Raw genomic sequence first — 13,729 nt, 5'->3', positions numbered from 1 at the left:
TTAATGTCACGTGCACAAGTGCAATGAAAGGCTTATTTGCATGTGTGCCGCAATACAAAGAGATCTGTATCCCACGATCAAGCAGCTGCAGTCTTGCAGGATGAACGGAGCACCAGCACAGTGTTTCTCTGGCTTCAACTCACTTCGTTAAAAAGCACCGTCGCAGCTGAAGGATGCAAACCGGCAGCAGCACAAACGACAGTCCCAACAGCCACCTGCCTGCCAGCACTGGGGGGGAGGGCCCAGGCTGGAGCTGCAGGAGCAAGGTGATCGATCGAGACACCCGTTTGCTTTCAGTAATTCATTCCACTGCCCAGGCCAGATTACACAGGCATGGAAACAGCATCTGGGCTGACAACTGATACAGGGCGTCATTGTCCAATACACATCTGACTTCTTCATGTGTCTGAGAGTAATTCAGCCCCTTGAGGGTGAATGGAAGTGCAGTCGTTAGCTTGATTAAGCTCAAGGTCCCTCCTTCAGAGATCTGCCAGCCGAGACACAGGAAGTTCGGGAGCCTGATGTGTCACTGAAACCAAGGCTGTCTGTCCTTATCTCAGCCCCTGTCTCTCAGATAACTGGGTTTCCAGCCGCTGTGTTTGAGCAATTTCCAGAGGGGTTAGTGTACGGCAGTCCCCCGCTGAGGCGCAGAGCTCCAGAGTAATCACGTCCTAAAAGCACAAAAAAATCAATTTTATTCAACGCCTGCTATTCATCAGACATTATTCCACAGTACGTTTATATGTTAATAAGGAAATTGCAGAAATATCACCCCCTAAAATTTTTTCACATGTATATATAGTCAAAGGCAAACTCAAGTCATGAGATGAATTGTGCATTTCTTGAGATGAGTTTTTTTAAAGCTCCCCTTCTGCATCATACAAAGGCAGAACCTATAATATCAACAATGACAGAAATAAGCTGATTATCATGTTTATGATGGTGTCCTTCCAGGGTGCTTCAGACACAGCATCTGTGGCTGTGCTATCCTGTCCAAGGTCACCCCACCAGCCCAGAGTGCAAGTCAGGCTCGCTGGAGTACAGCAACTCCTGTAGTCACTGACGCTCAGAGAGAAGCTGCCAGCAAACTCCACTTCGGAGCAGTAGCTGCCCCAGTCCCCCTTCCTGAACGCCCCCTGGGGGGAAGTTGCTCGCATGAGTATTGCCCAATCTGGCCCGTCCCCACTTCTCTGCAGCGGCTGCCAGGGTTCTGTCTGTGGCTCTTCCCGGACTCTCCAGCAACAGCTGCAGAAAAACTGCAGCTTGAGTATCCGTGACAGGAAGCAGGCAGCTTCTGCAAGCGGGCAGAGGGGAAGCTGACCCATACGAATTAAAACACCGCTCTGATCTGGGGCATGGTACAGTCCCAGTCTCACCCTAGGGCCACACGGAGGGGAGACCCCATTACCTGTGAAGCACTTTGTGCAGAAAAGCACTATGTAAGTGTAAGATTATTATTATTAACCTCAAAGAACACTTTTAAATTCCAAACAAAAAAAAATGGAAAGCAATATAATAATAAACGCTGTAAACAGTTTGCTTTAAACCTGTTTCAAATAGAAAATCATTTTCATTCCAGTTTTTCAGCTGTCCGTAGCACCTGACACACAAACAGCCCGTGGGTGACTAACCCAATCTAACAGTGCCGAGGTGAAAGTTCGCTGTCTTTAGGTGAAGACGGGAGGAGTAAATCCAGGCATGGTTGTGTATTCTGTGTGGGAAGGAAGAGGGAGCAACAACCCTTCCAGCACACGCTGGTGCTTTCCACATTCAGGTTTTTGGGGCGTTCTGTCACTTGTGTCTTCGGGGAATTTCAGCTTCGAACTTGTCTTGTCAACCAGCTGTGAATTTCCTGAGTGTAGCAAAGTCCAAGGTTGATGTGGGCCTCAGAGCTGGTGACAAAGACTGCAGGCCCAGGCATTGGGACTTCTGCTGAGGTGAATTGTATTCGGGGTCTCGGGGCTCCCTCAAAGCAAGCGCGGAGCAGACGTGGAATACGAAAGCCCTCACAGCACCTTGTCTTCCCACTGAATCGCGCGGTGTGTTTAGGTAGCATGAAGTCATCCTCTGGGTTCTGGCGGAAGTCAGGTTTGAGCGTGTGTGTGGGAAAGCAGCGGAGAGAGAGAGGGGCAGGCGGAGAGCAAAACGGGGAAGGCTCAGAGAGAAAGATGACTTAAACCCCTCTGACCCGGGGTGAAGAGCGCATTGTTCAGAACAGGAAGGCGAGTGGCTGCATGCCGCAATCCGCCGGGATAAGTCAGTCCGTAAGGAGTCAGCGCTGCTGGAAGAGGCCCTTCGTTTCCACAGAAGAGCGTTTGTCAATGGGAAGTCGGAGCCAGCTGGGTGCTGACTCACAGCCGCCAGCTCCAGCGCTCCGGTTGTGAAAGCAGGCGTGTTGCTAGGAATTCACTGAGCCCCGTGCGCTGACATCACAGGGACTCAAAGCTGTGCCCACTCCGTTATAACGGAGCAATCTGGAGGCATTGGGCTGATATAGGACCTCGAAGGTTTCTTTTTACTTTCATGGAAATGTAGTGGTCTTCCCCCCCATCCACTTTCTAACAACTTTACCCGATTCAGGGGGATATCCCAGCAAGCAGCAGGCGCAAGGCAGGGCTCACCTGGACGGGACGCAGGGGCAGACAGGGGAGCAGATACACACAAAGCTACTGGCCTTGTGGAGGCAAACTGTTCCTCACCATATACACTGTATATAGGGGTCTGCATTTATTCCATCTACTCCTCAAATGCAAGAAGGGCACACAGACATCCAGAGTAAAAAGGAAATGGTTTTCATGTGTGGCTTGTTTGTATGAATGGATGTTGCTTGTAAGGGTTGCAGACACACAGCAGGAATGTAAACAGACTAGATGATAGCAAGAGTTATCAGTGTTTAATTTGCTGTACAGCCATTCATGTACGTTGCTGTGTAATTACAAGGTGCAGACGAGGTTCATCGGCTTAATTAGGCGGCTGTGTCGCGGGAGCAGTGACATTCGATACAGTTACAGGAGGGGCCAGGGGGAGCCCCGGGCCAGAGCACACTCTGACAGGTGCGCTGGCCCTTTCCCACCCCGGAGTGGTAGGGCGTCCAGTCCAGCTGGTCTCCCCCTGGCGGCTGTCTCTCTAAACTGGAGCCTCAGAGCCAGATGGGCAGTGTTCCCGGTCCACTCGCGGGGCCGAGCTGCCCCAGAGCCAGCAGCGTCACTGGGGACAGCCTGGAGAGAAAACCCGCGCGCGTGAAGCCGTGACCGTGCCGACGAGACCCCCCCACTGCGCATCACCAGCTTCAGCTGGGGAACACGTCTCCTTGCGTCTCACCAAGGTGACATCATAGTTTTGGAACGGAACACGCCTGATTTTGCTAGTAGACCCGATACTTTACACTGTTTACTTGTTCCGGCCTTTGCTGAGTAATACTGAATTCAAGTTCATGTCACCAGTTGCTGGGAAGAACCTTTCTCTCCACATCCTTCGTAGGCGCGCACACACACAGAAAACCCGTACCACAGAAATTTGTCATGTTGTACCAGGCCCAACTGAGCAGCTTCATCTGTTGAGGCACTTTCTATAGCAACGCGCATGTTTGCTGTGAACACCGCCGGCCCCCGTTCCTCTCGGAGTGCGCGCTGTCTCCGCAGGCGTGAGTTACTCAATGGTGCAACACCATCACTGATATTGAGTCATGCAGGGGGCGGGGCTTCGCCCGCTCCTCCAGACGCGTCTCTCTCTCTCGCTTTCTAAACTTAGACCTGTTGCCATTACAAGAAGAAGATGAACATTCCAGAATCCCGGGACTAGGGGCTTTTTTTCTTTTCTTCCTTTTTAGCGATTTTCCAGAAACGCATTGCGATGCGAGGGGAAAGCTGACTGAAGCGCGCCTCGTTGACAACGAATGCGTAACTGTCCAAGACAGCACGTTGGAGAGACCCTCTTACCGTCCTGGGGGTTGAAGGTTTTCTAAATTAACCAACTGTTACTATGGAGAACTTTATGCATAATTACGTGTTTTTTTTTGGGGGGGGGGGTGCTTTGAGGTCTGTGGTACTTGAACGTTTTCTGTATATGACTAATGAAACATATGAATCGAATTGGCCTCGTTTCAGATGTGCATAACACAGCGAGATATGTCGTGCTGATAATTAGACGATAACGATGAGGATGGATAACTCCATTTCTATATCCTCTTTCCTGAACACCCGGGACCTGTAGCTCAGCCCTCGCCGCACTGCTCGCTAGGGAGCGCTGTAGATCTCAGCGGCGGTGTCGTCTTGCAGTTCAACACCTGTCGCTCCCCATTACAACGCATTACGCACAGCACCTCCCCAGAAAAACACAGCCCAGTTCCAGTCTCTGTCACGTCGCTTGCACCGTGCAATGCAACGTGGTACACGTTAGATCAAGCTGTACTGTGACGCCGTTCCCACCATTTAGATGAAGTCCTGCCAGTAGCTCAGTGTAGTGGCCTGTGCTCGTACGGCCGTTAGCAGCTCCCGGTGAACCTGTTTTCCGCACGTGTTTGACATGGGGATTACACTGTGCAGATATGCAGAGGTTATTGTCTACAATCAATCCATATAAAATTGACATTTTCTGAATCTTACGAACAAAAACACAGCTACGAAATGACTGCCTCGAGTCCATGACAATGACACCCGAATTCCGAGGGCACGGCACTGCCTTTCTCTTTGAAGAAAGCAAGAAAATAGCACGTTGAGACGCCAGAATCTGCACCGTAATAATATTGACCTTGGGGAGAGGGGAGAAGAGTGCAACAGAAAGGTGGGATTACGAGCAACTATTGCTCCAGCGTTGCTGTAACACAAGCCCTCGGAGCTTTGAGTCATCCGCGCCGCGAGCCCGTATTGCCAGTGTGAGCCCGGCGGTGTCGTCATGCGACGAGGCGGGGCGGAGAATGCTGAATGTTGCAATCCTGAGAGAGCTCGCCGTCAGCGGCTGGAGAGCGGCGCAGGAAGGGTATTTGAAGTAGTTGACATCAGACTCGGCGACGCAGTGAGCCAGGCAGACCGAGGTAGCGCTTACGGAGGGGGAGAGAGCGCGTCGCCTACTCGCCCGGTCAGGGGGGAATATTTCACGGGCTCACACGCAGGCAGAAGACAATAACTCGACTCCCGACTCCAGCGGGCCGATCAGTTTGACCTGGGGCTTTGTGGTGCCTGGCACTTGGCGTTTTCCACTCTTCGGAGCGACCCGAAAGCGCGACTGCAGCCCCACAGCAGGCTTGGGAGTACCGGGGGGTCTGCGCACAGGAGCTACACGCCGCGGAACAGCCAAAGGCTCCCTGCTTGTTTTTGTGTGTGTGTGCGAAAGCGCTTTGACATAAGAAGCCACCTTCAAGCCAGGGGAAGCGAGGAGGAGGCCGGAGAGCGCACAGAGCACTTTAACTCAGCGGCGGTCTGGAACAAAAGGGAGTCCGCGGACGACGCATCAGGCGCCGGCTTACGCTTTGACTGGGCTGCCCAGGAGTCGCACGGCGGCGTGTCCCCGTCTCTGCCGACCGACAAAAGCAGGCGGTGCTCGGTGTGGATTTAAGGGGCAGCTCGTCTCCGAGGTATCCCACCCGCTCATCCTGTTCCCGGGCGGACGGAGCCCCTTTGATCCCGATCCTTTGTGCTCCCACTGGAACGCGCTGGGACCCCTCTTGCTAAAGGGAAGGAGGAGGAGGGGGGCCGACTCGGAGGAGCGATATCACAGTGGGGATATTCTTTCACACTTCGGTGGATTTCTCTCTCTTTTTTTTTTAATTCTCCTTCCCCTGTTTCGCGGATGGCTTGCGGTAACTAGGCTCTCTCGTTCTCGTCCAACCGGGAGCAGCTGGTGAAACTGCTCTGCTCAGCTGACGAGCGTCGAGACCTCGCAACTTTTTCGCGGACGAGGTAAGGGGGCAGTCCCGATGTTTTGTTTGTCAATTTTACCCGTAAAAAAAAAACGAAAAGGTTTGCCGAAGCCGAGGCTTGTTGTTGTAGCTCTCGGGGTACCGGCAGAGCGTAGGGGCCCGGGGTGTTGTAACCGGACCGCTGCCCAAAGTCTCTCGGCTGCCTCCCCTGTAGTCCGCACCGGAGGTCAGCTAACACCGGTGCAGCGCCGCTCCGGGGGCCGGAGATGCTGGAAACCAGCGCCCGTTCCGTCACGGCGGTAGCCAAGACGCAATGTTGCGTGTGTGTCTGTGTGTGTGCGCGCGTACGTGCGTGACGGAAACGGCGGACCCCGCCGCGCAGCTCGTAGCAATCGCGTGCGCACCGGTTGGGCAGCGCGCCGGGATGCACGGCTGTGTGTCGGTCAGCGCGGCTGTGGAGGCGGTGACTCGCCCGGCGGTCTTGGAGCCATGCCCCGGCGGCACAGTCCGCTGATGCACCGCCTCGCCTGACTGTTCTGGGGTCAGCCCTGGCCCCAGCGCCGGAGAGGGGACTCCAGAGAGAGCTTCTCCGTCCGAGCAGGACACGAACTCGTTAATAAAGCGCCCGAGGTGCGTTTCAGTGGAAATGCACTTTTCATTTTGTCCCCAGGCGTGCAACCCCCGGAGCTTCATAAATGCGCACTGCGACGTTGCAGTTATTTACGGATACTTGCTTGAGGCTTTTATTTTATTAGTTTGCGTGGGGCAGTTCGTCTCGCCAACTACCTGTATTGCCATCGGGCTGGACCGGCCTGCGGTACAGGCTGGTACTGGTCCACCAGCGCGGGTCCGGGCGGTACACGGGCGCCGAACCGCTTTCCTCATGAGCTGGGTGCGAGGAAAGACGTATGGGCCGGATAATCGATAGCTTTCTTTCTTCTGGGCCAGCATCATGCTTTGTGCAGTAGAGAACAGGAAGTGCACGATGGGGTGTATAAGGGAGGCCATTCATGTCTAGTTGTTAAGGACCCATGTGTTTCTGGTGCAGTGGAAGAGTCTGCTGCAGCTCTGAGCCCCTCTCTCCTGTCCTGCAGATGAGTGTGAACCTCCAGACGGCGCCTCGCACTCTCCCCCTGAGGCTCAAGCGCCTGGACTTCGAGGACCCCCTGGACAGCGACACCCCGAAATGCAAGCGCCCCCGGCTGAGCCAGCCCCCCTCGCCGGGCCTCGCCCCCTGCCTGCGGCCGCTGGCCCAGAGCCCGTGCCCCAGCGGGGCCGAGCACCGCGTCTCCTGCATCGGGCCCTACATCCTGCTGGAGGCGGGCGAGGGGGCCGGCAGCTACCGGGCCGTGCACCGCGTCACTGAGCAGGAGTACACCTGCAAGGTAGGGGCGCCCCTCTGCGTGCGTGCGTGCGTGTGCGTGAGAGCAGATTCCGCACTCCTGCACGCTCCTCTCTGGAAGAGCGCGGGAGAGCCGGGGCAGCTCTCACCCTTGTGGTCGGGCTGTTGTGGGGTTGGTCTTTCCTGTTCTGGCGTCTTCCCAGAGGCCCTCGGCTGCAGGGGATCTGCCTCCTCCGGTCAGTCCTGCAGGACTGCAGCCGTCTTGCAGCGGATCCCTCTTCTGGCCCTCGGGGGTGACGGGCTGCAGCTGGGGATCTCAAGCCCAGTCCTGGCCTCGTCTTTCGGTTGTGTAGTTGGTCAAACAGTTATTTAATCAAATGCATTGTAATTACAATACTTCTCATCGGGCCGTGGGAAGTTTTATAAGTCACTGTCTCTTTAATGAAATGGAGGTTTTGCACATCTGTAAAAGACCTTCAGGGGACAAAAAAAACCACTTCAGTTGACAAATTAAGAAGGTGAATTGTTGAATTGTGATTGCTCAGGCAGGGAGCAAGTACCAGAGCATCCTAGTCTGTGCAGGAACTGGGTTTGAGACCCTGACTCTGGCTCGGGCGGCTGAATTCGAATTCAGTCCAGGGCAGGTGGCCTCAGCTCGGGTGGAGTTTCCTGTGCCCCACCACCGTGGGGGGGAGCTCACCTGGGTCAGATCGGAAGTTGTTGCCTGGAAGCAATAGAACCGGATGCGTACCAACCAGGACCAGTGGCGCAGAGAGAGTTTTTTTCCAACCAGAGTCCAAGGAAGCATTGCAGAATGGCAAGTGAGCATTTGACTGGCGCTTCGTAGTCTGTGTAGTAGGTGCTGGCGAGGGACGGGGGCAGGGCGCTGTGCACCAGAGAGCTGGGTCAGTTCCGTAAATGATCCTCCGGGACCTGTGACCTTTGAGCGCGCACTGCGTTCACCAGTGACAGACGGGGGACAGCCTGAAGTGGGGGCACTGCGGCTCAGACAGTGCCACACGCTGCAGCTCTGTGCTGTGTCACCTTCTGCAGCTGGTGCTCTCCATGCAGGCAGGGAGGGGTGTGTTTTGAGTGCTGCCTGGTTGATTCACACCAGCCTGGCTCTTATTTCTGTGGTTTTGGAGCAGTTCTGCATTGGACCTTTAGCCCACAAATGAAAGAACAAAACCAGGAGTGCCCTAGAGGTTGTTTTTTTTTAAAGGAAAGGGAAAAGCTCCTTGTTTCCCGCAGGAATGCTGGTGGCCACAAGGTCCCCCACACAATAGCGCTGCGGGCAGGGAACTGCCTCGGCTCATTCCGCATGGTGCAGACCTGAGAGCGAAGGGCAGCCGTGTGCAAGACAGTGCAGAAAGGACAGGAGCTTCAGGGGGTCTCTCTTAAAACCCGGGCCTTAGTGGGGAAAACCCCTCCTTCCCTCCCGTACCCCCTCGCCTCCCGTTATAACCCTAGAGCTTCTCCGGCGAGTCTTCGGGCCGGCCGGAGTAGAGGGCGCTCGCACGCAGAGCTCCCAAACCACCAGTGAGCCGGGCCCCTCGCGGCCGGCTCGGGACGCGCAGCTCGGCGGCGGCAGAGTTGCCTGCTGCTGATCGCAAATAGGAGTTTAAAAACAAACTCCGGCAGCCTGCAGCAGGGCTGCTGCGATGGGCGAGGAGCTGGCCTGACGGCACTTCCTATGTTTTGCATGTGGGTTGTGTTTGCAGCTCTCGCTCTCTCCCGGTGAGTCATCTGGAAAGGAGGCTTGTAACCCGCAGACAGGCTCTGCACTGCTTTCACATGGTAATCCTCGCCCACCCGGGCTGCAGCAGACTTCTCGGAGCGCGTGGGTGACCCTGCGCGGCTGCCTGACCTTTTCACAGCAGCAGCCTGGCCGCTGGGTTTTTTTTATTTGCCCACTTTTTAACTTTTAGCTCTTTCGTGTGGCCGGTTGCTGTGCACCTAGTCTGGCGGGTGCATGTTCCAAGACACCCGCACAGCTGGCTGCTCTCTCCGACGGCGCCTCCTGGACCGGACAGGGGCGCATCGAGCTTTGCGATTGAAGGCATCCACGTGCTGGTTTTGTTTGCGACATGGAATGCGTTTCGTTTGATCCTGCGGGCATTTTAGTACGAATCAACAGGAAATCGCTATGAAGTAGAGAGGGCAGCTGACAATGCCCCGCGGCCAGGCCGCTGCTGTGAAAAGGCCAGGGAGCCGAAGAGCTGCGTCCCGGGGTGGCGAAGTTGCAGACATGCAGGTTTTGCGTGGCTGAAGGCTGGCGTCCACCTAACTGGCGAGCAGCACCCGCGGTGTCCAGCTGTGGCAGTTGCTGTGATCTCCAGATGTTGACCGGTGCTCCCGTCTTTCACAGGTCTTCTCCATGAAGAGGTACCAGGAGCTGATCGCCCCCTACGCCCGTCTCCTGCCCCACGAGAACATCAGCCGGGTGGCGGAGGTGGTGACGGGCGAGCGCAGCGTCTACGTCTTCTTCGCGCGCAGCTACGGCGACATGCACTCCTACGTGCGCGCCTGCAAGCGGCTGCCGGAGGAGGAGGCGGCGCGGCTCTTCGGCCAGATGGCGGCGGCGGTGGCGCACTGCCACGAGCACGGCGTGGTGCTGCGGGACCTCAAGCTGCGCAAGTTCGTCTTCGCAGACCTGCAGAGGTGAGCCACTCCCGAGTGCGCGCGGGCCAGCGGGCCTGGCGCCTTCGCCGCGTGATGCGCCCGCCCTCGTTGTGCAGAAGCTCGGCGGTGTTGCCAGTAAGACGGCGGGGCTGGGTAACGCGGCTCGCTCCTGTTTTCACTGTGGCACCCTGCAGCGTCTGTACCAGCTGCAGGAGCCCTGGAAAGGGTTCGAACTGGAGCGTTTCGGGGAGGTAAAGCAAATAAGTAGTGTGAGCGCGCTCTCCACCCCCAGCCTGCACCAGTGCTGCGCTCCCCCTGCGCCGTACTGTCACCGAGCAGCTGCTAATTGTTCATCTAGGCTGGTTTTGCTCATACTGATTCACTCTTGGGTGCACAGCGGAGCTGTAGTGCTGTAGTTCATCGGTGTTCCTTGGGGATGGTTGCTGTTTTTTTTTCCCCCTTGAGGATCGAATAGTGAAACATGAGTTTCGGACCCACATCCTGCTTTTCAGCAGAAACCAAAAGCGATAGGACGAAGAAGAGCTGCCCAGGGGGGTTTGCATATGAAAATGTCCTTTTATAAGCAGGACTGTAGTGCAGGAGAGGTCTTGGTGACATGACTTGTGTCGTGGCTGTGTGCAGGCTGCCTCTGCTTCCTCGACACCCTGTCTCTCTGTCTCTCTGTCTGTGTGGTGGGCTGTTTCCCTATTTTTTAATATTCCACTTGTCATTTGTCAGAAGGTCAAACCACGCGAAGAGAACTGAACTCCAGAATGCTTGAACTTTACTGTATGATGATAAGATGCTGAGGAGTAGGCGACAGTTTCACTTTTCATAAGGGGGCTGAATCAGCACTGCTGTAGACCCAAAGCCCGTTTCCATGCAAGCGTAGTGTTATTTATAGAAGCTTCTTGTGTTTAGAAAACGCACTACGGAGGATGAAATTCATGCTAAGGTGGGGGAGAAAGTATGCAGTAGAAAATGAATTTAGTCGATTGCAGTTGTTCAATGAAAAGGGATCCCAGTGCTTGACATGTAGGAGGAGACTCACTTTCTCCCCCACTGAAGCGCAGCAGAGCAGGGCGAGGGGTGAGAGAGTGACCTGGGGAGATCAGTCTGTAGAAGCCCAAAGCACAGCCTGTCCTGGTGTCCAGACGAACTCCCCGGCCCTTTTGGGAAAGTGCATTGGGATCTTGAATGGCCGGGTAGTCACGGAGGACAGGACCTCCTGCACCTCCTGCACCATACAGGGGCTTGTCTTGGAAGTCCTGATCCCGGGTTGCTTCCCTTTATTGGAATTGCAGAATTAAAAGGTGCAGTGCTTCAGGGTGGCAGGTTGAGAGTAGCTCGCTGGTGTACCAGCAGGGGGAGCTCTGGAGGGTCGTTGGCGTTGGTTTCTTGCGTTCCCTCTTCTGCGTGGTTTCTGACCACAGCTGTGTGTCCCTGCAGGACGAAGCTGGTCTTGGAGAACCTGGAGGACTCCTGCCTCCTGAAGGGCGAGGACGACTCCCTGACGGACAAGCACGGCTGCCCGGCCTACGTGGGGCCGGAGATCCTCAACTCCCGCCACTCCTACTCGGGGAAGGCGGCGGACGTCTGGAGCCTGGGCGTGGTGCTGTACACCATGCTGGTGGGGCGCTACCCCTTCCAGGATGTGGAGCCCGCCGCCCTCTTCAACAAGATCCGCCGGGGCGTCTTCAGCGTGCCCGAGTCGCTCTCGCCCCGTGCCAAGTGCCTGGTGCGCTGCTTGCTGCGCAAGAGCCCGGCCGAGAGGCTGGAGGCCTCCGAGATCCTCCTGCACCCCTGGCTCCGCTGCGCCGGCATGGCGTCCGCCCCCGCGCCCCTCGGCCCCACGGACAGGCACGGCGCCGACCAGGTGGTTCCGGACTTCGACAGGAGCGAAGATGCTGACTACTGATAATTAAGAGAAGGGGGGAACCCCCCCGAAACCGACCCGACTGGGACTCGCCGGGAGACCACGCTCTGCTCTGTGCCTTCATTGCCCGGTTGAACTGGCGCTGGCGGGGCCATGCTGAGACCGGGGCGGGGGGGGTGCTGCCAGAGCCCATAGTGGCGAAGAGAGCGGACGAGAGTCGAGCACGGTCTACCACGAACTGACATTTTGCAGCGGCGTTGCGCTGGGCGGTGAACAAGGAAGGTTTTTGAAGATGTTATTGCAACTGACGAGATCTCAGAGGGATGGGGACTCGGCCTGGTCTTTTCCACGGCGGGGGGCCTGTCCGGGAGACGGGGGTGGGGTAAAGCGATTTTGGAGAAGCTGTGGAAACCGCTCTGTGTGGAGAACTGCGTGTGCACGCAAAGCAAAGGGGAGCGTTTCAGTGGGCTTCTGGGCCGGCTGGAGAAAAACGCCATCCTCCTGATGTTTTGTTTAAAAATCATTTCTTGAGACCGCTTTCTTGGTTGGATTTAGGTCAACAGGAGCGGCAGAGAGGAGCAAAAATCAGCTTCACAAGTCTGAGGACAAGGGAAGCCCTTCAGAAGGGGTTTTTGTTTTGAACCAGGGCCCCAATGACAGTCCACAGGCAGTGCGTATTTCAGACTGACGCGAAAGTCTGCATCTCCTCTGGCCCTTTCCTCATGGATGGAAAATCCCTGTGTGCATCTTGCCGTGACCTGTCTGTTCCCTCCGTGTTGCTACCGGTCTTTCCCTTGGCACAACAGCAAAGCTGACGAGCACAGCAGTGTGAAAGACGAATAATCAGGCAAGACGAGGGGGCGTGATCTCGGAAGAGAACTGAAATCAGCTGTAGCATTACTATCTTCGGATACCTCTGAACTCCATACTGTCCTGGAATACTTGATGCTCAAAGAGGTTGGTGCCTTGTTTTGTACTGTTGTTTACATATTGCTTTGCAAGCGGTAACCTGGGTCCAGGAATTCAGAAGTGCCTTTATCCACGAAAGGAAAGGAAGATTTTGTTTTGTTTTTTTTTGGAAAAAAAAGCTGTTTGTTCTGCTGTTATTAATCCAATTAAGAGTTTCCATACCAAAGTCCTGCTCCCGCTCTGCCCTTCCTCACGACACGGCCTGCAGGCCACACGTCCAGTCCAGCCCTGGTGGGGGTCGATGCGAACGCTGGGCTTCGGGAGCAGGGTGCAGCGACACGGGCGCGAGGAGCCCGCTGTGCAGCTGTGGTGCCTGCGGGAGTCGTGTTTTGTGAATCTGTAAATAACGTTTTCTAATTTTGCAACAAGACATGCACACTACGTTTTTTTTGGGGGGGGTGGAAGGGGAGTATTTGTTTATGCAAAATAAAAAGTGAATATATTTTTGTTGTTGCCAATAAAAATAAAAACTTGAAATTTGTTTTATTGTTTGTAAGCAAGTTAGCCTGACTTTTCCTACTTCTCTACTGTCATCTGGGCTGTATGGTTCGAAGCCCCTCTAATTAAATGGCCGTGATATGCTACAGCAGTAGGCCAGGCCCGTGAAAGACACTTGCTCTGGAAACGTACATTATGGTTTCACTGCTTCTTACCATCACAGATTTCATTTGCACACGTTGGCATGAGCTTTTCCGATGGAAAACGGCCCGAGCCCGATGTACCTGGGTATCTCATCCACCTTGTTAAAATACGATGCATCAATTTTTATACAGTAATTACAGAACTAGCATGAAAGTCATCTGAAAATGAAAGTGTTATTTACTGTTGTTTTTTTCTACAGTCCATAAGCACAGCAGCTGAGGTCTAGAGTGATCGGTCTACGTGTTCCAGGTCTCAATGACAAATCTCATCTCTAGGTAATAGTCCATGTCATGCTCTTCTTGGTTAAGAGCCGTTTATCAGAGTTATTGACGCCTGCGTTACACATTATATAATTGTCCTTGTGTACTGTGGGTTACGTTTGTTCGTTTGCAGCCCCGGTACTGAAGTGTTTCTGAATTCC

The 13,729-nt window shown here is 54.9% G+C and overlaps 1 protein-coding gene across 1 annotated transcript; it reads left to right on the top strand.

Moving 5' to 3' along the window:
• The first annotated feature begins 4,988 nt into the window (after positions 1-4,988).
• Positions 4,989-13,145, top strand: trib3 (tribbles pseudokinase 3). Its single transcript, XM_088937823.1, has 4 exons — positions 4,989-5,897; positions 6,952-7,242; positions 9,568-9,860; positions 11,271-13,145. The coding sequence occupies exons 2-4, from the start codon at positions 6,952-6,954 to the stop codon at positions 11,737-11,739; spliced, it is 1,053 nt and encodes a 350-aa protein (XP_088793949.1). The 5' UTR covers positions 4,989-5,897; the 3' UTR covers positions 11,740-13,145.
• Positions 13,146-13,729: the final 584 nt, after the last annotated feature.

This window comes from Atractosteus spatula, chromosome 19 (genome assembly GCF_055471065.1).
Source record: "Atractosteus spatula isolate fAtrSpa1 chromosome 19, fAtrSpa1.hap1, whole genome shotgun sequence".
Lineage (NCBI taxonomy): Eukaryota > Metazoa > Chordata > Actinopteri > Semionotiformes > Lepisosteidae > Atractosteus > Atractosteus spatula.
Note: the sequence above shows the minus strand (reverse complement) of the source record. Positions and strands in the feature narration are given on the sequence as shown.

Excerpts from the sequence above, each read along its gene's own strand:
- trib3 (XM_088937823.1), top strand. The coding sequence starts at position 6,952 with ATGAGTGTGAACCTCCAGACGGCGCCTCGCACTCTCCCCCTGAGGCTC. Across the intron at positions 7,243-9,567 it reads AGCAGGAGTACACCTGCAAG|GTCTTCTCCATGAAGAGGTA; the intron begins GTAGGGGCGCCC and ends CGTCTTTCACAG. Across the intron at positions 9,861-11,270 it reads GTCTTCGCAGACCTGCAGAG|GACGAAGCTGGTCTTGGAGA; the intron begins GTGAGCCACTCC and ends GTGTCCCTGCAG.